The sequence below is a fragment of the Lepisma saccharinum genome, chromosome 22 (genome assembly GCF_977018435.1).
Source record: "Lepisma saccharinum chromosome 22, izLepSacc3.1, whole genome shotgun sequence".
In the NCBI taxonomy this organism is placed as follows: domain Eukaryota; kingdom Metazoa; phylum Arthropoda; class Insecta; order Zygentoma; family Lepismatidae; genus Lepisma; species Lepisma saccharinum.
Genome location: NC_139250.1, coordinates 35,809,206 through 35,833,272, shown reverse-complemented (window position 1 = coordinate 35,833,272; position 24,067 = coordinate 35,809,206). Strand labels below are relative to the sequence as shown.

The window sequence follows — 24,067 nt, the reverse complement described above, 5'->3', positions numbered from 1 at the left end:
AAGTGTCTTATACACAAGCTAATATGGTATATATTTTCTTGACTCTTGGTACCCAAGTGAAAAAAAGGATATCAATTCTGTGTCCTTTAAATTACTGTTGTTGTTTTTAACACAATTCCAATGCCTTCTTTTATATTTATTTCTAATTTGTTATTGGCACCTGCAATCAATTTACAAATTCAAGTGTGTGTGTGTTTGAGCTGAAATACTAAAATTATGGTTCCAATTGCAAGATTTGGCTAAACATGTATTTTTTATTTTTTAAAATATACATATATTTCTTATCTTGAGAGATCCAGGCCAGAGGTTGTTTTGGTAGCTAGGTGGTAGAACATTGCCACAGAATGCAAAAAGTCAGGTTCAATCTCTCATTGAGCAACAGCTTTACATAACTTAGCAGAACACTTTATTTCATTTACAAATAACTTTTGCATCAAAATAGGGTTTACAAATAAGTGAAGTACCCATATAACTGCAAGAAAGGTCATTGATATTTAATATTTCTGAACTTTTCATGTGGAAAACTTGGTCTAATACAAAAGAAATTGAAAATATTGATTAAAACAATACATTATTTCATCCATTAACAATAACAAATTACATAAATCATTCAAACTGTATGTGTTAAATCTAGTGAATGCCAAATACTCTGAAAATAAACACAAAATTGGATGTCCGGTGATTCCCAAACCTTATCTATTGCTTGCATAGAGGCCAGGATATTATTTATAGCAGATTTCATCCCATTTTTAAGAAGCCATTTTCACTCGCAAAGTCCATCCAATAACAAAACATACTTTCTTATCTGTTAAATGAAGCAAAAGAAACAAATCAAAGTTTCCAAGGAAAGATCTACACTTTTGAAGGATTAGGAGGATTCAGATCTTACATTTTAACATCACCATTTTTAACATCTTCTGGCAACTGCAATGGGTCAGGTACTGTGTTTTCTGGGTTCTCTACTTTGCAGGAATTCGGGTTAGTTTCAGTTTTTGGTTCTGTCTTAATCTGCAATTGAGGAGGAAGCTGAGGGACTTCAGCTGCTGGAGGAGGTTCATTTTTCATCAACTGCGAATCTGGGGAGATGGCAGCTTTCGAGTCTTCATTTGGAGTCTGAGAAATTGTGCCTGATAAGTTGCCGCTGAGCTCTGGCTTGGCTTGCAAAGGTTCACTGTTGGCAGGTCCTTCTTGTTTAACAGGTGCAGTCACGTTTCGATCGAGTTCCATTTTGCAGGGTTTACTTGGTTCACTCCAGTCTGAAGTGTCCATGGAAACATCTTCACTTGGATCATGATCTTGAGGCTCAGTCTTAAATGTGGGAAGCCTTGCCGGGGCTGAATTCTGCTCATGCTGCTGTGCTTCACATATATCCTCTTTTTTGATGACGACAACCGGGCACAGATTCCTGTTCTTCACCACAGCTTCTCTCAGATCCTAAAAATGCAAAAACTGTGTCAGGTTGATAGTTAACAAAATAATCGACATGTACTCAAATACAGTTGGGGCCTCTCCAAGGGTATCATGTAATCAAGGGGTTCCAGGTTCGATTCCAGTGGTGGTACACTGCACAGTGTTTCAGATGCCACTTTAAACTTTACATTGCATATGCAAGTAAAAAGTGAGCTTGAAAACAACAAAAAATAGTTTTAATTCTTCTTACCTTTACACACTGCTTCTAAATTGAAATAACCCGTGGAGGTCAGGAACTACCTACCGACTGCCAGCCTCACTCCCATCTGCCGAGGTGGGAGATCATCCGACCAGTTACGGGGTGGCATGTGGTCAGCATGGTGAACCCCCAGTCCTTGTAGGTTTAAATGACTGGTCAGGAGAAAAGTTGTTACGCTTCACCCAGAAGACTCAAATCAGCATGTGTCCCGACCGGAGCCCAAAGCATTACATTTTAGACCACACTGCAGGATGCTTCTAAATTTACTCTCCAGTAAATTTTGTATAATCTGTACTATTATTGTTGGAAAATATTCAATCATTTTTACAACACTTAATCCGAGGAAAAATTCCATACATAATATAATAATGAATGGTGGAGTTGAAATGTTGCCAGTAAATTTTGTATAATCTGTACTATTATTGTTGGAAAATATTCAATCATTTTTACAACACTTAATCCGAGGAAAAATTCCATACGTAATATAATAATGAATGGTGGAGTTGAAATGTTGCCAGAAAGTATTAGTATACTGAATCATAACATAAGCCTTATAAAATATGATTTATGATAAATAATATAATATCTAGTTTTTGAACAATACTTCAACACTTGAATTATGTACATACCAAATATGAGCCAGAAATACCAATAAATACAAAGACTTAAATAAATAATGAAATGTAAGATACTTATTGAATTTACAACATAAAATTGTTTATTTTTAATTGTATTTGTATACATACAGTTACAGGGGAGTTTCAAGACTGATCTGCAATATTACGCCAGCCAAAAGTTATTGATGATTCAAAGCAAAAGGTTATGTGAACATCGAAAATTAATAAAAAAAATACATATAGTGTTTTGTTATCTTGTATTTATTATCTAATGACATAAATATAAATTGTTTTCTTACACTTGAACTCTACAGATACACAATATCGTCCAATCTAACAAATAATAAGGATTTTCTAATAAGGATGTTCTCAAAGAAATAATGAAAATATCTTAGTTCATTCCCTCAAAATTGGTCCGTGGCCAGAAAAACGTACTTCATCAGGTACCTGTTTGTCAACTTTCATGGTTGGCCTACCGGCTGCAGGATGCTGTTTCGTGTACATAACTAAGTATATCCTGACAACATATCTCGTGAATCCCAGCAAGTCCAGGTTTTCTGAAGACACTTTATAAGTTAACTCCCCCCATGAATGTATTGTACATGACAACACAAGCTGGTTGAGGGACAAACATATGCTTTTTGTGCACGTGACCACCTTTTAACTTTACAGATTGGGTCCATACCAAAAGCTGCAGAAATTACAGTTACGACACTGTTGTCATTGTACCGAACTAATGTAATACCACTTTTTTGATCTGACACTTGAGAGTGGCTGCCTCAAGGAAGCTTTTTTAAATTGTTTTGGATCTGGTAGCAATGCTAGTTCAACCCTGTTATTTCGTATAGTTCCCGTTTCAAGATGTCCTTTTTCTCTCAGGTATGCTAGCAATCCAACTGAAGAAAAGAAATTGTCAAATGTAAGTATCAACGGTATTTCCTGTGGTAGTTCCGATATAAGGTCCATAACCACTGATCCACCAACACCAAGTTCAGGGATTGACTTCCCTGTTGAAGCACCCTGGTAAGGTTCTTCTTGAACGAGATAGCCACTTCTCGTAGCCATTGCCCACACTTTGTAACCGAACGGTATGGGCTTACCATGTACGTATGTCCTGTTTAGCACCGTGATGCCCAAAATATGGAACCATGGATTCGGCTACGGAAAGGTATGGATCCCCAGGGAAGTAGTTAAGCCAGCGCTCATTTAACATACACCACACTGGTCTTATCTTGCTAAACCTGTCCCTTTCATCTATTTCAGAATTGTTGCAAAAGTGAAAATTTCTCAAAATTTCTTCAAACCGATTTCTGGACACAGCTTTTGACACGGCATCATGATGGACGTCTTCTGCTATTTCCCAGTACATTCTGGTACTGACAGGAAAAGAATGGCAAAGAACAGACTGAGTTCATCATTCGACAAAGTAAAACACATGTTCCCGTTTTCTATAGCGTATTGTACTGTACAGTTAATGATGAATTCTATCATGTCATCGTGAAAAAACATCTGAAATAAATCTACAGGTGTGAAATCTCTGTCAAGAAATGGTGGGCGTTGGAATTTCTAGGAACAGCTGTTTTATCTGCTCTTCTTCCTTTATGTCCATCTTAGAGACCGGAGGGGCATCAACAAAACCCCTTAGTGGCTCGAAGATCTGACAACACTGAAAACCAAATCGTGGTGTAAAAGTGGAAGGTCAGAAAGTCATTTAGACAGAGGGACAGTGTTGACAAAACAATCATTGACAAATGGCCACATTAAAACCACACATTTGGAACTAGAGACCTTGCACGACCAATGCAGGGTTAAAAAAAAGTGGGCAAATCAACATGTCATCAAGCATGCCATGTATCAATGACAGTACTGCTCTTATGTTTAATCAATCAGAAAATTATAGGTCCACAAGATGTAAACTCCGCAGGTGAAATGAGAACAAAACATTCGCATGCAATGTGTACACAACTTTGTGACGCATGTCATATGATGGTAGTGGGCACAGCTGAACCAAAATGTTCTCTTCTTCATCAATAGTTTGCGTGAACGTTCCAATGTCACATGTACACTGTGAAGGTTTCCCAGTTCCTGCAATGTACGAAAGAAGTTTGCAAACACCACTTAATTCGATGCTCCGAGCAATGAACATTCTCGCCAGTATTTGTTAGCAACTGCACTAGCACTCGTATTATAGCATCCATGCATGAATACCATGTCCACATACTCTGAGAGTGTGAAGATATGCAGCATTTGTATGGTCCCTGACAGGTCAATGCCACTAACAACAGTCAACTACACATCCACAACATCTACATATTGTTAACAACTGCTCTACAGATCGACCACAAGGAAAAAAAAAACTTGGAACGAGAAGTCCCCGCGCAGCTTTCCCATCTTCCCTCCACCTCGGGCCATAAGGAAGCATGGTCCACTCTCCCCCTCCCCTACTCGCGGGGGTACGGTGCACAGGAGTCGTGGGTCTGCGCAGGTTGTTTTGCTTGTGGTTCCACTATAGGACTGGCAGAAGTGCACAATGCCACATGGGAGTAGCCCATGCTGACATCTCATGTCTGGCCAGGAAATTACTAGCAACTACACACTGCAATTTCCAGATAAACGTTATGAATTTTGCTCATGTTCATGTAACCTTTTCTGTTTAGAATCATCAACACTTTCACCTACCATAATGTTGCAGATTCCTCCTGAAACACACATGTATGCATACATAGATAAACTATTTTAATCTAAAAGAACAATCCAAATGTAACAGAAAAAAGTATATTTTCATAACTTCCACATGTGTAATTTCACATTAATTTACCTTCTCAGTGCAATGAATTCTTATTTTTTTTCATTAATGTCAAAAGTTGGGACAGCTGAATTCTCCTTGTTTAGAACTACATCAAGAATATAAATCAATACATTGTGAAAAAAAAAAAAGAATTCATTGGACTGAGAAGGTAAATTAATGTGAAATTACATGATTAAAATGCATTAGATAAGTACTAATACCCATGGAGTGCTCATTAACATTTGAATAAGCTAAAGCATGAATGAAGGCATATGGATGTGGAGGTAGGGTCCCACACATTTACAATTCAGCTATTTTTGGAGGTAAAGTGATCAGCTCTGGCTTCCTATACTCCCAGTATTTGGTCCACATACCCAGTTATTATTGGAGACCAGGTGAACCCCAGAGCTGCTCCAACCAAAAACATGGCTGAAAATCATCCCACCTGAATTCACCCGCCCTTACAATTAAATCCAGGTTTCCTGCAGTCAGATGCTCTGCAGACTGGACCACCATTGATATAATAAAATATAGCAATAGTAATTATGCAACATTTCAATAAAAAATGTCAAGTATTTCATGAAAATTATAAATGATTAATTTATCTCAAGAGTATGTGACTTGCATGGGTTTAGAAATATAAACTGTGAACTTATACAGGGTGTTTCAGAAGCAATTGACGGGTTACAAAAATTTATTGCAAGTATTAAACTTACGTTAATGAAATCAGCCCAGAAGTAACGAGGAATGCAAACCGTTATTTTTACACCTGCAAATGTTCAATGTGTGCACCATGGGTGACACAGCGCACATAGACACGATAGTCTCACATCACATCACATCACATCACATGAACATGGGCCTGTTGATAATGTCTATCACTGCTATGAAACACCCCCTTACGACTGTGATGTCATGCGGCATCGGTGAGATGAATCCCCTGTCTTTCATGAAACCTCACAAAAAGAAGTTACACGGTGTAAGTTCCAGTGATTTTAGGGACCAAAACATTGCACAAAACACTGAGTGATGTAGGTGATTTGAGTGTCACCTAACAGCAGGGATATGAACTCAGCTTAACAAAACATACACGCACAACTGTTTGCGTTCCTTAATCGTTCTGGACTGGTTTCATTAACGTAATTCAATAGTTTACATGCAATAATTTTTTGTAAGCCCTCAATTATTTATGAACCACCCTGTATTAACAAAACAGCATACTGGTAGGACTATTTATGCAAATTTAGAGCTGGGCAAATAATTATAGTATCTGAGAGTACCAATTCAAAACTGATCACCAATAAAAGTTAATACTTTGAGAGTTAAGATATTTTGTGGGGTTCACAAAATGATTTTGTGATTACCTGAAAACTATTTCAATATTCTGATGTCCTGTATGAACTTCTGAATATTTTAAAATAGAATTCTGGTAAATTAATACGGTATAACTACAATGCCATATTTATAAATATATTGTTTGAAACCAAGTCAACCAAGTCCCTACTGTATGTGGGAAGGTAGGGTAAATTTTCCCATGTACTATATAATAGCAGGTACACATTGATTTGAGGCTGGGTGAGGCCTGGAGCCGCTTTATGCAGGGACAAGGCAGGAAAAATTCTGACCATAGATCACCACCCCAGATCTCCCACATGGCAATCAGATGCCCTACCGGTTAGACACCGCAAGGTATTGTAAGTGGGAATAGCACGTTTATCCATTAGCTGATTGCCCAGGTATTTATTTATCTCAATCTTCTATTAGACAGGAAAATAATAAATTCTAACTATAGTAAAATGAACTTGGAGTTGAACGGCATTGGGAGTGTCACTATTCATCTTAGCGACCATGAAAACTATGGATTCCACACTAATATTGGTCGTTTTACATGTCACCCCTAGGGGTGCCAGAGGTGTCTTGGAATTGAACGGCATTGGGAGTATCACTATTCATCTTAGCAACCCCAAAATAATATTGGTCGTTTTCATTTATTTTTACATGCCACCTCCTTCCCACCCCACCCCTAGGGGTGCCAGGGGTGTCTTGGAGTTGAACGGCATTCACTGGGAGTGTCATTATTCATCTTAGCGACCCCAAAAACTATTTATTCCACACTAATATCGATTGTTTTTGATTATTTTTACATGCCAGCCCCTCCCACCCCCACCCCCTAGGGGTTGCCACGGGTGTCTTACCCCCACACTATTTCTTTCCAGGTTGCAAGTGATATGTGTACCAAGTTTGGTTGAAATTGCTCCAGGCGTTCGAGAGTTATGCCGGAACAAATATACACATATACATCCATTTTTATTACATAGAACAAGATTGCACTGAAAAGGTTTTCTTGAGGATGAAAGCACATTTACAAATTATTATATTTGATACAAAGAGTACAGATATCACTCTAGTGTGTCAAATGCAGGTTCCCGTGTAAAGCGAATTCATTGTCCACCAAGCAGAAGTAAGTAGGCAAAGAGCCCCAAAATATAACATGTAAGTTGCAGTGGAAATCCCTCTTAATCTTTAGTAGAAGGGTGGTTTCAAACAAAATAGCCCAAATTATGGCAATCCGGACAGCTGATTTCACATGGCAGCAATTGACATGTAATTTCTTGAAAACTACATATAATAATTCAGTTCTTCTTTTTTCTTTGTTTATTTATACACATATGAAGGTATGACTTACTGGAAAGAGAAAACAATATATCCATTTTTACTATTATTAAGAAACACAATTTGTAAATGTTGACCTTTTCCCTCAGCAAATTATGGATCATATGAATAGGTTCTTTACTCTTCAACCTCTGCTTCTTGCTGATGGGGGCATTCTACGAAAGTGGTCCTACTTCATGTAAATAAAATGAATTAATCTGGAAATTATTATTTTAATTGTATTAAGTTTGGTTTGACTTGCTGTTTTAAGGTTAAAATGCTTGTGAATTTACATATTTCACAAAAAAATATTAGCATGTGTAGCCTATATGCTCCACAGACAAATGAAGTCAAATGTTGCTACATTTTTTAAAGCATCACACACATAATACATTTTTGTTAATGCTTTTCCTGCATTCAGATTACATCATCATACCAAAGTTTTTTCTTCATTTGTTAGCAGACACTACAAAATATTTCATAATTCTATGAAACCAGTTCATTATGAATATTTTAATGCAATCTAATGTCTAGACCCTAGAATGCCCCAATAATGAAAAGAAAATAACATATTTACAAGGTGCAACATTTAGGGGTTCAGCGGGAAATGTCCAATTTTCAAAATTTTCTGAAAATTAGTTTTTTTAAATTTTCCATATTCTCCATTTCCCCCCAAGATTGAAGGATGGGCATTACATGTCCTCAAAGAGTGTCTTGTTTTTGTCTTGCTTCCCTGCAAATTTGGTCCATTCAGTGTTGCACATTGCTTAACTCTTTGAGGGGAGGTGGTTACCTATGCTAACCACATATTCAAACTGTAACGGATCTTTTCCTGTGAGGTGGTTATCAACGCTAACCACATATATAGTTCCTCAAATCAACAAAAGGTGGTAGTAGGTGTTTACACTTGGCTGTTTCATTTGTGCTTGGGGAGCTCGATACATTTCTTACACACTTCAAAGCTTGAAATCAAGGTGTGTGGTCACATGTTAGATTCTGTTTCAAATTGATTGTGGACATTTTCTAAGTAAATGAGTTGTACTCCTCACATGAAAATTTTTGTGTTTTGACTTCAAGGTGTATTCTGACACTTGACTTCAATGTGTATTCTGACACTAATTTCTTGTCAAATTTGTAGTTAGTGCCAGTACCCACCGTGCACATGCGACCATGTAAACTTGCCAACATGTGTTTGAGAACTCTCTCCAAAGATCGTCTGTTCTTCCACTTCCTAGATATGTGTGTGGTGAATGCTTTTATAATTGACAAGGAGATGGACATGAACATTTGACAAACAAGGACTTTTGTAGAAGAGTGTACAAGGGACTGTTGTCAAATGTTACTATATATAATGTCATTGAAGACAGTTTGAAGAGAAAGTGTGTTGCAATAAGTAATCACAAACCAAAAGTAGATAAACAAATAAGATTGGAGGGAAATGTGCACCAACCAGTGCAGAGAACTCCAAGATAATATGCAGTTCACATGTCGGCAACACCAGTCAGAACAATTTGGACATTCAGAGCCTACAATGTACCATTCTGTCTTAGGAAGAGCAAAATTTGCTTTCAGATGTTTTACACAAAATAATGTCTCACAAAACAAGCAATAAAGCAAATATAAAAAGTATAATTTGAGATAAAATATTTTTTGTACATTACATTACATTCTTCACAAAAGTATTTAAATAAAGGGTGTTTTTTTTAGAGGCAGAGAACTTTAAACTAGCAACACTGTTTTCTGTGACAGCATACAAGGAAGTTCCCACTTGTTTCGGGGTCAGTTTGGTTTGGCAAGTCATCATGAATAGACTCACGCCGGAGCAACGGTTGCAAATTGTGCAACTTTATTTTGAAAATCATGGTTCCGTTCGACAAACTCATCGAGCATTACGTGCAATTTACGGTGCTCATAATCGTCCATCAGAGCGATTAATTCGAGAAACTATGGATCATTTTCGCAATACATTTACTCTACACGATAATATGCATCCCGTAAGACATCGTACAGTGCGGACAGAGCAAGCAATAGGAGTGGTGCAGCGTAGTGTTGATGATGATCCAAATGCCTCAATTCGTCATCGTGCTCAACAATTAAACTTGTGACCATCCACGTTATGGAATATTTTGCGTCAAGATCTTGGTTTACGTGCGTACAAGATTCAACTGGTACAGGAATTGAAGCCACATGATCAATCGTTCACGCCGTACATTTGGTGAATGGGCTGAAGGACAAATTGCTATTGATCCACAATTTCATTTGAAACTTTCATTCAGTGATGAAGCACACTTTTGGTTAAATGGTTATGTCAATAAACAAAATTGCCGCATTTGGAGTGATGGTAATCCACAAGCCATTGTCTAAACACCATTACTTCCAGAAAAGGTGACCTTGTGGTGCGCTCTATGGGCCCGTGGAATAATTGGTCCATATGTCTTCAAAAATGATTTTGGTTAGAACGTGACAGTCAACGGTGCGCGGTACAGGGACATGATTACTAACTTTTTCGTGCCTCAATTGCAAGACATGAATGCGGCAGACATGTGGTTTCAGCAGGACGGGGCCACCTGTCATACAGCGCATGCCACAATTCATTTACTGGAAGAAACGTTCGACGACGGAGTAATTTCACGCAATGGCCCTGTTAACTGGCCACCGCGTTCGTGCGATTTGACGCCGTTGGATTATTTTCTCTGGGGATATGTCAAGTCGAACGTCTACGCCGATAAACCAGAAACAATTGAGCACTTGGAAGCCAATATTCGACGCATTATTGCCGACATACAGCCTGATGTACTGCGAAGAGTGTGTGAAAATTGGACCTCTAGATTACGTCATGTACGCGCCAGTCGCGGTAGCCACATGCCTGAAATCATATTCAAACATTAATGCCATAACATGATCTGTAAAGTACAACCAATTACATGGATATTGAAATAATTTTTCTGTGTTTTATTTTACCTTAAAGTTCTCCGCCTCTAAAAAAAACACCCTTTATGTGTACTAACCACATTGTAATTGTTAATAACTACGAAAATAATAAAAATTGAGAGAAAGTCCAAAGGCAACATTTAATTATCTCCCATTATCTTGCATGTAATCAATGTTGCAAATGAATGACTTGAAAAAAAATGTTCCTGCCCCTTAAAGAGTTAAAGTGTTGCTTTTTACTCATTATTACATGTATTTTTTTTTCCAAGAAATAGAGTGGTTTACGAGTTATAGCCACTTTTATAAATCTATCCCATAATATTATGGGAGCAACAAAGGACATTCTCAACCTCTGCTTGTTAGCAGAGCCGTAGCTAGGGGCGGCCCAGCGGGGTGGTCGCCCCGGGAACTGATGGAAGGGGGTGCCGAACGGCAAGAAGAAGAAAAATGAAAATTACTTGTAATAAAGGATACATGCAATCCCCTTGAAAGTATTGGCGCCCTATTGAAACAATATCATTGCCAGTTTGCAAAGATAATTATGTCTTTGCTCGCTGCTATCGCATTACAAGATTTTCTTATAAACAAATAAAATAAAATAAATAAATATCCAATTTATATATATATCATTTCTTTCTTAATGAGAATGTTTTTTACAACTTCTTAGTGAATAGTTCCAATAGTATATGCAGCTGTAAAAATACTATTGGTGTAAACTGAAGTCTGCATGTTGTAACAAACATACTAAATTTTCCTTTAAAACAAAATATTTTTGGCGAAATTTGACGGAAAACTATCTCTTCAAAAAAGCTATTTCATTTAAAAGAATACGTCGTGATGGTCTCTGGTTCTTTCAATGATCTTCCCAGGCAGCTTTCAAATAAAAGGTGTACAGGACGAGAGTACACGTCACTTAGAACAACAATAATAAATAAAAGTCTATGCTGCTTACCGTATGTGTGCTGTCTTCCTTGTTTGCCAAATCAGATTCGTCAGTTTTGTTGTGCTCAAGGATTTTTCCACTGGAGTAAACTTATTCCGTGAATTCCAGATCACGAAAATTCACAATTCCTACACACAAATTGCTTTTGCCGAGTGGAGGCAGCTATGTCACGTTTGAAGACCAACACTGCTATTGACAACGTGCTACAACAGCAAATTTTGAGTTAAACTGGTACATGGAGGCATATACTACGGGCACTATTCGAATGTATTTTGTTTCTGGCATCAAGATATCTTGCATTACGAGGCACTGATGATGTTTTGTGGAAGAAAGCTGATGAGACTACAGAACAACATGGGAATTTATTGGGCCTATTCATGTTGTTGGCGAAATATGACTGTGTGTTAAAATCTCACGTGTCAACAATAATACACTCTCCATCAGCTCTTGCTGTAACATATTTATCTCCACAAATTCAGAATGAACTTGTCCACAAAGCAGGGTATCAAGTATGTCAGACAATAATTGAGGACATTAAAAGGGCAAAATATTTTGTCATTTTGTATGACTCGACTCCCGATGCCAGTCAAAGAGCAAATGTCCCAAAATTTATCATTACGTTACAGTGTCTTCAAATGGAGAGTGCAAAATCAAAGAAAGTTTCGTTCGCTTCATTACTACTGACAACAAAACTGGAGACATTTTACATGCTATTCAGAATGATGGCCTTTCCATGTCAAACTGCCGTGCTCGGTGCTTTGACAACGCCAGTAATATGTCAGGGAAATACTCGTGTTCAAGCTCGCATTTCTCAGCAGTTTCCTACAGTTCGCTATGTTCCTTGTGCATCACACTCATTAAATTTAGTTGGTGTTCATGCTGCGTCAGCAGACACAGAAACCGTCAATGGATTTGGAGCAATTCAAAATGTTTACAGTTTTTTCAGTAAATCAACTCATCGTTGGGGTGTTTTAGAAAACCATGTTCATATTACTGTAAAGGGTCAATTAGCAACTAGGTGGTCTTCAAAAGCAAACGCAGTACAATCTCTAAGTACCCAATTTCCGGATGTCTGTGGAGCTTTGGAGGAATTATGTGACCTCTCAAAAGAGTCACCTGAAACAGTACACGGTGCCAAATGACTGCTACACAGCCTTAAGAAGTTTAAGTTTCTTGTGTTCTTATTCTGCCGGGCTGATATCCGTCGAGATATTAACGACGTTAACCTACGGCTACAAGAAAAGTTTGTTACAATAGATATAGGTGTTAGTCACTTACAGGGACTGCAAAGCTTTCTGTCTGCCAATCGGGAAAAATGCGTGACTAACGCTATTGAGAAGAGCAAACAGATCTGCGATGATATGAACATTGCAAGCAAAGAACAGCGTCCCAAAAAGAAAACCAAGTTTTTCGATGAAGTTGCAGAAGATGAAAGTGTAGCCATAAATGAAGAACAAAAAATTAGGAAGAGCTTCTTTTGTGCATTGGATTCAATTTTGTCACAAAAGGCGATCGATTCAAGCTAATGAAAGGAGTTTTGGAGGAATTTTCCATAATTATTCCAATAAACATGGCAGCTATGTCAGAAGAAATGTTGAGAAAGGGAGTCTTTGATCTGGCTTTATTATACCACGAGGATATCAACAGAAGTGAGTTACTTCATGAACTGTTGTTCTTTAAACATCATGCGCAAGCATTTTTAAAAGACTTTCACTCGGAATGCTTGTCAGAATTGTCACCACTTCCTGCTCTCTCATTCATCATAAAATATCATGTATTGAATTGTACCCAAACTTTGTCACTGCATTGGAACTATTTTTAAATCTACCTTCATCTGTTGCATCTTGTGAAAGGAGTTTTAGTAAGCTAAAGCTTATAAAGAATTACTTGCATTCTTCCATGAGTCAAGAAAAGATGACTAACCTGGCAATTTTGTCTGCTGAGAAGTACAAAGTTCAGTCACTTGTGTTCGATGATGTTATTAATGATTTTGCTGTTCGAAAGGCAGCTAGTATGTTCGCACAGGAGAATTGTCCAATAATCATGTACTGATTGTAGTTCTTAATATGTTTTTGTTTTTATTGTTGTTGATCTCAGCTGATCAGTATAACACTTTGCAGTGTAAATAGGTTTCATGTTATAAACATTACATTAATACTGAATGATTTTAGCTAGTTTGTATAATGACTTTGCAGGGTATTTGAAAGGGTTTCATGTAATAAAAAAACATTACATTACATTAATGATCTTTCTCAAAGATTTTTCTGTTGCCTAAAAAATATATATCCTATTCAAGATTATTTTTTTGGCATGAATTAGTTTCATTTCTATGATTTATCATCATTGCACACCAAGAGGTCAATAATGATCCTTGATTCAGAAGAATATGTGTATAAGTACAAACAACTCGATAGTTGTAATTGCTACAATTATTAGCATAAATGAAACATCAATTTGAATGAACGACATTATTTAAGTAAGGCACAACAACAAATGCTTCTAGCCCTCCCTTAAAAAAAACAATGGTAGATGTTCATCAAAGCGAGCGTATGGGGTGCCGATTTTTAATCTTGCCCCGGGCACAGAAATCTCTAGCTACGGCTCTGCTTGTTAGTAACAGTAACAACAGATATATTGTTTTGTAATTCAAGTATAATGGCCACGGTGTCTCAGTCGGTAACGCGTCTGACTACCATGCTAAAGGTCCCGGGTTCGATCCCCGGCCGGTTCAAATCCGGGAACTTTTCTAACGTTGGAAGCGGCCCCGGCGCCCACCCAGCGTCGAATAACATGGGTACCTGGGGAAACCTGGGGGGTAAACGCAGTCAGGGGTGTGGTGCTGATCACATCACCTCCACTCACGACTGGATCAAGAAAGTGTGGGGCGTTACCCCCACACCCCTATACGCCTTCATGGCATGGTGCTAAGCACAGGGGAACACTTTACCTTTTTACTTTTAAAAAAAATCAAGTATATCATACCTTCGTATGCATACTAATGAACAAAAAAAGACAGAACTGAAATATCGTTTGTTGTTTTCAAAAAATGATGTGTTAATTCCTGCCTTGCAGTGCCACATGTGTACCAACTGGCCTAAGCTTAATACTGGCGGTTGTTCACATTTGTACTAGCTGGTTAAAGGTTGGCAACATTGACAAATACATGGCCTAGATCACTGGCAGGGTGTTTACAATTTCACACAAACAAAATTCCTTGACTTCTCCATGAAAATTTCTATACCACATAATTAGGGCATTTGCTATGCTATTCTTGTTATTTAGCGTCACTTTTCTGCCACCTTTCGCTAATTGTGACGACGATTATGAATGATGATTAGATGAAATAACACTCACTAAGAACATACACAGGCTGAGAATCGAACCCAGGGAACTTTGGTGGCAAAAGAGAAAGTTGACCACTTAATGTACATATGATGCGTAAGAATGTCACTATATTTTAAATAAACATTTTTAAGTTCCTTAGAATCTCACATAAAAGCACTAGGCCAGTCAACAAAAGATGATTTTGGAGTCCAATAAGGAAAAAAATCAGAGAAAGCTGGAACAAATGTTGTTATCTTCCTAAAAGTGTTCTTAATGACATATTAATTTTGCACCCCTGTACCACCCTGGATTTAGCCGCCATCTTTGTAAAATGGCGCCCAAAATCAGTTTTATGCAAATATCTCGTTTGAACAGCACTTTACAGCAAAAGAGGTTATGACAGAAAATAATCTACATAAAATTCTCTACAAAAAAGATTCTGTGCATTTTTCTTATAGGAAGCACCGTTAGGAAGTTAGAGGAGCAAGAAATTTCACTTCTTTTTTTCTGCTCCATTTTGCAAGAGCAAAAGACAAGGAAACTTTTTTGCAAGGTAACTTGAGGGCTTATTTCTTATTAAAAAACTTATTCTAAATGTAAATGTATGAGCCATGGTAGCTCAGTCCTGTTGACATTTGTGGCGGAGTGGTTAGCACAGCATGCTGCAATGCCAGGGATCTCGGGCTCGAATGCCAGCTGGATGTTTGTGTATGTCCATAATGAGAAAAACCGAGAATACATAGGTTGTTCGCTTTATATTTGACCATTTTCAATTCGGTGCTGTCACCTGGCGTATAATGCTGGAACTATGAGTCTGCTGGCGGAAGCAGTGTTGTGTCTGACCTTGGAGGTGCGCGAGAGTTGGTAGTGAATGTTATCAAATGGTGACGAAAATCAACCGGTATTGGGAGGGTTACATAATGGCCCTTTTCCATGCTAAGTTTTCATACATACGCATTGTGAAACAGTGTCGGGAGAATGGGTTAACAATCGGGATGACTACTGCGAAAGCTATTGTGGCGCGTTACACACAACAGGCTCTCCTTGCGAAACAAGCCACGAAAACCACCAGGAAAAGGGCTGCAAGCAAAGTGTCACCCGTAGTGCTAAGGGGGATCCATCGATTGGCGTGCCAAGAAAATCCCCCGACTCAACGTGATTTGGCCCACAGATTTCACCTTGCATCATCAACTGTGAACAAAACAATTCGCAAGCGCCTCAGGTTGAAGTGTGTGCGGAAGGCCCGTGTACACGACCTTCTACCGCATCACATTGCCGAACGTAAGACGAACTGCAGGAATCTGTATGAAAAGTACCGGGTGGGTTCCAAATGGAAAAAAGTTGTCACAATGGATGTCCATCTCACTGCTGGTGGTCACATTCGGGCGATCACATACCGTGACATTGACGGCAAGGGGCGCAGGAACTTTGTTCGTCAGTGCAGGGAAAGTTTCCCTCATGGCTTTATGGTTGTGACAGGATTCGGATATGAGGGTAAGTTGATGATACGCCAGGTGGACAAAAACTTGGAAGGTGAATGCCAGATACTTCCAAGACTCCATTCTGACACCTATCTATCGGAGAGACATCCCACAATTGTATGGAATGGACGCGAACCAGGTGATGATCCATATGGACAAGGCTTCGAGTCATACCGCCAGAACATCACTACGTTTTTATCAGGGAATGGCAGAGGAATTAGGAATTCGTGTCATTCCATTTGAAGACATTCCTGTGAAAAGCCCAGATGCCAGTCCAATGGATTTTTGCGCATTTGGACTGTTGAAACGACGTCTTCAACATCGCCGCCCGCGCACCCTGGATTGTTTGCAGGGAGGATTGGGACAGAATTCCCATGCCTGTCCTGCGCCGGAGCTTGCTGCAATGGAAACTATGATGCCGGGCGATAGTCCACAATGCTGGGGGTCCAATAGAACATGATCGGTGGTGGCGGCACGGTATCTCTTAAGGTGAGTACCCGTCAAAAATGGTCGGATATAAAGCAGACAACCTTACTGTATCACTAAAAAGTGATACAGTAGAGCGTCGATTATCCGAACGTCGGTCAACCGAACGACCGCTTAACCGAACTGTGTACTCGCTCGCACCTGTTACTCTCCCACCCTACCGTCCATCATCCCCCTCACTCCCAAACCAAGTTTCCCACAGTAGTCGCCGCACTGAGCCACCGCTGGCGGAAAATTGCTTCTAATGGGGCCTTCATAAGGCGCTGCTGACCGGCCAAGCCGCCAGTCGCTGTGTTTCAACAATCAGCACACTTCTGTCGGTGTATGTATTGTTCATGCAAAATGCGTATGTAATATGTACATATTTTTGTTTAATAAACTGTACCACATACTATATATTCCTACTAAAGTTGCCTTTGTACGTTACTTTGTAATACTTAAAGAGATGCCTGTTTTTATGAATAAATTTACTGTACAGTACTTCTTTTTGGCAAATAAACATGTACAGTTCGATTATCCGAACAAACCAGTTTTCTGAACACCCATGTCCCCCAATTACTTCGGATAATGGATGCTCTACTGTATGTGTAAAAGTTGAGAAAATGGTGAATGACGGGCAGTACTACCGTGTAGGGGTATTCCTAAAAAAAAAGTTGACAATAATGCAGGAGACCCGGTTTTGTTCCCAGCAAGGGAGAACAATGATATTTTCCACCTGTTCAAGTGGTTACGGCGCCCATCCAGCTTCATATAAAGTGGGTATCTGGAATGAAATCTGGGGTGTAAAGGCAGCCAGGGACATGCTGATCACATGACCCTCAACTTTACCCGTGCTCAATAAAGTGTGGAGCCCTAACTCCACACCCCTATATGCCTTTATGGTGTGGTACAAAGCACAAGGGAGCACTTTATCTTCTTTTACTTTTTTTATTCTAAATGTTCTAACAACTTTTCTTGAAAATGTGTTTTCAAGTGGTACCATGTATGTTAATTAAACAATAATTCTGCAATATTTAATATAAAACAAATGAACATAATGTCTGTATTTCTGCTACTGTTAGAAACCAAACCATTCCTTGTCTTTTACCAGCAAGAATTATTGTAAATACATATGATGAACAAGATCATCAGAGTTGTCCTCTGAGCATTCAGATCGAAGCGAAAGCTACAGGCCACAATCTACACAAGGATTTCAAACCGAAGTGATGACATGCCCCCCTTTAGTCTAAAGGAAAATATTCACTGTGTATACGTGAAAAACAAAGTGCTAAGATGCATGCTATTGAGACCATGGTCCAGTTGGAGCGACATGTGCAGCTTGTCGTGTAGTTTCAAATCAAAAAGTTCAATTTATTTCTTAAGATTAGCTTCCAAGACACAAGTGCTGCTTCCGTCTGAAAGCTCCCTCCCTCTTCTACATTCTGTCCTGGAAATCCCCCGGAAAGAGCGAATGAATGCAGGTCTCTTGTGCAGATAGTAACTTGAGAATACTCGACCAATGAACGCGTGAGACGGAACAGAATTGCGCGATCTTGCTCCAAAGATTCCCAGGACAGAGTATAGAAGAGTGTCAGGTTTTGAACAAGTTAATCCTTGCAATGCTTACATATCACTGAACACTTTAGCCCAATTTTCCTACAGCCTTGAAGGTGTTTACAGATTATAATGCGAAGAAGCTCTGGCGGTGATGCTTCTTTGTCTGTTGATACTTTATGTGATACTTTCAGAGAGTGGTACAAAGAGGATCATAAAGAGAAAAACTCTTTTGTTTTCCACATCCATAACTCATCAGCTACAATGGGTATGGAACAAGTTTGTACTCTGAATAGGACTTGTGATTTTTTAGTAAAATTTTATTTTAAATAAAAGCTCTGGATACAATACACCTCCGACTTTCACTTCAGAAGTGACTGATCCAGTGATTTATCTCTCTTATTTCGATCAAACTTGACATTTGACAAATACTCAACATTGAAGACTTCCAACATCATGAGCAGCAAAAGGATTGGTTTTCTTGTTCCCTGTAATTGTTTATTTTATAGCATCAAAACCAGGGTTTGGTGGGTGAGATGAGAATTACTGGCACAAGAACTGAAAGCCTTTGCTTATTCCTTGATTAGGCATGCCAAAAATCCACTTAGCATTGAGTCAGTCACTTCTCTGATATCCCCTACAACTCTTCATGGAGCGCACCAATCGTCATATCCGACCAGATCAGAGACCAAAACTTTTCTGATCGTGTTATTTCAGTTTGTATTGTTGTTTTAAGTCCACTTTATGCACGAATAGGCTAATCGAGACTGGACCTACAGTTTAAAATTAACTCCAAACCTCTGTGTAATGTACCTCCACTTGGTATCGAATCCGGAACCTTTTGATTAGATTGGCGTTTTATTCTTAAATAACCCTATTGGATAAAGTCAACATGTTCCTTAGAGATACCTTGACTTTCAGACCAAACACATTATCTCCCGCACACAGGTGACCCTAAACTATTTTCTATAAGTACTGCATGCAATGATAAAAGCAATTGAACCATAAATGACATTCTTAAAGAAAAACAAATGTAAAAAGTCCAATTTTATAGAAGAAATATACTGCAAAACATCATGTAAAAGTTGTTTCCGTGAGTTCCGCACTTGCAAAACTAGATGGGAAAATAACGTAAAATTTCTCACTCATCTAGCACCCAAACGGAGCACCCCAGAAGAAAAATGCACAGAACCTTTTTTGTAGAGAATGTTATGTATATTATTTTTCATCATAACCTTCTTTTCTGTAAAATGCTTTCAAAGCGAGATAATTGTAAAAAACTGATTTTGGGCGCTATTTTTCCAAATCCGGTGTGGTACACGGGTGCAAAATTAATATGTTGTTAAGAACAATCTTAGGAAGATAATAAAAGTCTCTACTCTGAATTACAGATATTAATCAGTGTATCAAAGTGAAGTAAAGTTTGTCCACACAACAAATTTAAAATATAACCTCTCTATTTGTAGAAAGTTTAATTTCTCAGTTACTCAAAGAAAACAGAAAATTACCAAACCTTTTGGAATAAAAAGCATTTCAAAGCAATCAAAAACCAACACAAATTAATTTTGCACAATAAAAGCCTGATAAAGCCAATAGATGGCAGTAAAATATTCACCATGGAGACGAAGAAACCACAATTCAATTCAATTTTTTATTGTCGTGAGAACAAAAGTGTGTTGTTTTTTTAAAGCTCTGCAATAGATCACCCTCTTTGAATTGAATTGACTTGTAGTTTTAAGTCCACTTTATGCACATACAGGTTAATCGGGACTGGACCTACAGTTTAAAGTGGGATCCGAACCAGTATGTGCATCCACCAGGGAGGCCCTCTCTTTGAAATTCTATAAATTAAAAATTTGTATTCCGATCATGGTTTTAAGCACAATTCTTAATTTTCAGATTTTCAAAATTTGACAAAAAATTTTCTTATCAATTTTACGAAACAACTTTTTCTTAGTATTGGGTAGTCCTACAAATATTATATTGGTCTTGTTTTGAAGCTTTTTGCATCTGTTTTTAAAATCCATTATTGTGGAAGTGAGGTTGACAATTTGGTTTGGTGTACTACTTGGAAGGGTCACCCCCTTACACCTCAAGTCAAAACTTGAGTATCCATATTTTTTAATCCGACAGTATGTGACACAGCAAAGTAGGGAGGTAGGAAAAATTGTTGCTGTGTAGAGTTCCATTATTCATAATACTCCGGTCTTGTAATTTAAATGTTGGTAAGAAGATTATTACTAAGTCAGTCAATTACACTATTACCAAAAGAGGAACAGAAAAATTACCTTATTAATGGTAACGCTCATCCCATTTATCTTTGTCAAGTTCATCTGCTTGCTTCTGTGTGCAGCGATAGACTTGATGCATCTCTCCTGGAAGTTGCAGAATGACTCCACTTTGAAAATGCATCGATGGCACACCAACTTAGTGTATGTGTCGTTTTCATTTATCTGCAACATTTAAAACAATCTCATTATCATTACATATTTTATGTGACTAATATCACAACAAAGTATGTAGAAATTTAATTTATTTCTACAACCATCATAGGTTTAATTAATAAATATTTATTTTGTTAATATAACTTTTACATGCACATGAAGAGAAGAGGAATTTGTACCCTCCTACATAATGACATCCTGATGGTATAACTTTTATCCAATACTATAGTAAACAAGCAATATACACAAATTACAATTTACAAAACACAATTATTGCAGAAATTTAATACACAATATAATAATAAAAAAACATGGTGCAGAAGCCCTTGAGGGCCAGGCCCTACCTACCAACTGCTTGACACCCTTCCACAAGCTTCAGCAGAGGTAGGCGCTCATCCAACCAGTTACAGGGTGGCATGTAGCCAGTACGACAAACCACCAGTTATCATAGGTTTCCCATGACCTGGTTACACTACTCATTTCTAGCTCATCAATGTCCTCATGATGGTGGATGGCCATCGGTCCCATACGCAATAGCACGAGAAAAAGCTATTACTCTCCCCCCAAGAAGATTCAAACCAGCGCATGTTCTGTAAACCGAGCCCAAAGACCCGATACCTTAGTTGCATGGCCTCGGTGCAGGATCACGCACAACATAAATAACTTTACTGTTATATAATTAAAGAAGCCAGACACAATTACACTAGTCAATACGCATTAACGTTAATTTGTTATCTGTACTCAATTTCATTTGAATTGGCCCAAGCAGGTATATTGGTGAAGTGAATCAGTGAAGTTATGATAATTTTATTGATCTGATATGTCAATAAATAGCTTCAAAATTGAGTGTAAAAGAATTTTTATGAACATAAACATAAAGAGTGTTCAGAAATTATTGGCCAATTTTGTAAGGCCATATTTTCACCAATAGTGAACAGAAATACATGATACTGCAACCATTTAAAAAAGGAATATTTGCAGTTTCAGACCTTAAATGTATTTGTTGTGAACCCCATGTGTGGCAGGACAGGTGTCCAAGCAGCGGTACTTCCATTCCAGCCTATTGTTGCCAAACCTTCTCAAGCATGTCTTTGTGACATTTCCAATGGCGATGTCATAAATCTGGCAGAATCTGTGGAAGTGGAGGAACGTAAACATTACCTTTCATGAAACACCACAGGTAGAAATCGCATGCTGAGTATTATCGGAAACTTCTCACAGGACATACTTTAGAAGATTATTTGAGAGTGAAAGTACTGCTTCTTGGACACCTGTTCTGCTACCCATGGGGTCTACGGGGAAACTGCAAATATTTCTCTTTCAAATGGTGGTAGTATCATGTATTTCTCTTAGAGTTCTTTTTTGAATAATAATAATAATAATCCGTCGTGCAACAGCCCATGAAGGGCCTAGGCAGACCTACCGACTGCCGGTCTCCCTCCCACACTTTCCTTCGTCACCTCGAAGCATGGAGATCTTCAACCACTAGTGGAATAGTCGGGGGGTCAGCCCGACGTATCCCCAGCCGTTATAGTAGGTCTCCGTGACCGGATTATGCTCACTCACTCGGATCTCCCCAATTTCCTCACGATGGTGGGTTGCCACTGGCCCTATACGTAGGCCGAATAAATTCCGACCAGAGCCGGATTCAAACCTATGCCGTCCCGCAGCGAACAATCTCAAGATGAGTGAACGCCTTAACCCGCTCGGCTACGGAGGAGGACTCTTTTTTGAATATATTGTTATTTTTTTTGATAAAATGTGCTTTTATTGTAAAATTGAAAATGTTCGCAGAAAAGGTCAATTTTTGACAAATTTCGCGACAAAATTACATCCGGAAATCAGTCACATTTGTGATAAATCGTGCATATACTACTTGCTGCAGCTCTGTTACATTTCGAGTTTATCGCTAATAACAAAAAAAAAAAAAAAATTAAAAAAACAGCCCTGGACATGACATATTGGCCAATCACAGTGGATACATATTGCATAGTGGTTCAGATACAATTTTAATCTTAGCTTACCAAGGGGAGGAGGGGCTTGCAGGCTCACCACATTTATTTTTTTAGATTTTTCAACTGTTTGAACTTAAATTATATTGCTCTCTAGCATGTTTCCCATATTTCTGTATTACTTTAGCTCATAAAAAAAATGTAATGTAAATAGGAGGCAAAATGCACTTCATGGGCTTATCAGGCTCCATCTTTGAATGCGTCTCATTCGAGACACTCCTATGCCAGTGACAACTGGTTGGTAATGATCATAATTATTGTAATTATTATATTTAATAAACAACTGCACTTTTACAAAAAAAGAAGGCAATAATAAAAAATTATTATGGATTTTGTAAGTTTTAGTGAATGATAAAATCTATGAGACAATCGTGCAATAATTGGTTACTATTTTTTATTAATGATAGTAATATTTGTAATTATTATAATTAACAAATAACTGCACATATATAATAAGCAAAGGAAGCAGTGATTCAATAATAAAGCGGTTTCTTGAATTTTAGTGATAAAAAGTGTGGGCCTGTAAGTCATCCCCCCCCCCCCCCCCAAATGTAAGTTTCTTGTATGGCATGGGTAAGCTAGGGTTAAAACTAAATGCGTACTCCTGATGAGCACATCTAAAACAAGCCTTTACATGTTTGTGTCTAAATAAATTTAAATGTTCATGCCATAAAATATTGAATGAATGTTAATACCAAAATATTCGATGTTTCGGAACAATTAAAAACCTTTGCTGTTCACAACACATATGCAGAAGTATATGTATTACGTGAATGTGTATATATCCTATTTAATGGAGCTGAGACGGAAGCAGCATGTGGCTCTTGGAAACCAACCTTTAGAATTAAATGCAACCTTTCGAACCGAAGCAACATAATCTGCAAGTGTCACTTGGCCTGTACCGTTTTCTCAGGGAATTTTCAGACCGAAACAACAAGTGACATGTGTCACTTGGAAGCAGACCCTCAGTAATCCATTCAACCTTTTGAACCGAAGTGCAACAATGAGCAAAAGATGTCACTTGTATGTTGCTCGGACTACACAGTTTTTTCAATGGCTTGCATCGTGCTGCTTCGGTTTGTTGTTCTTAAATGCATTGTAAATGTTTTGCTTTATACTGAAGGAGACTGTGTCACTTGTCATCTATGGCTTCAGTCTGAAAGCTCCTTCAATGTTCGCCATCATGT

General features: G+C 38.2%; 1 protein-coding gene across 1 annotated transcript in view; it reads right to left on the bottom strand.

Moving 5' to 3' along the window:
- Window positions 1–230: 230 nt before the first annotated feature.
- LOC146004563 (uncharacterized) overlaps window positions 231–24,067 on the bottom strand; it is a 38,164-nt gene continuing 14,327 nt past the window's right edge. Inside the window, exons 2-3 of the mRNA XM_083143430.1 lie at window positions 20,713–20,877; window positions 231–1,434 (exon numbers count right to left, since the gene is read on the bottom strand). Of these exons, the coding sequence (XP_082999556.1) occupies window positions 886–1,434; window positions 20,713–20,877 (714 nt within the window). The 3' untranslated portion in view covers window positions 231–885. The remainder of the gene's footprint in view (window positions 1,435–20,712; window positions 20,878–24,067) is intronic.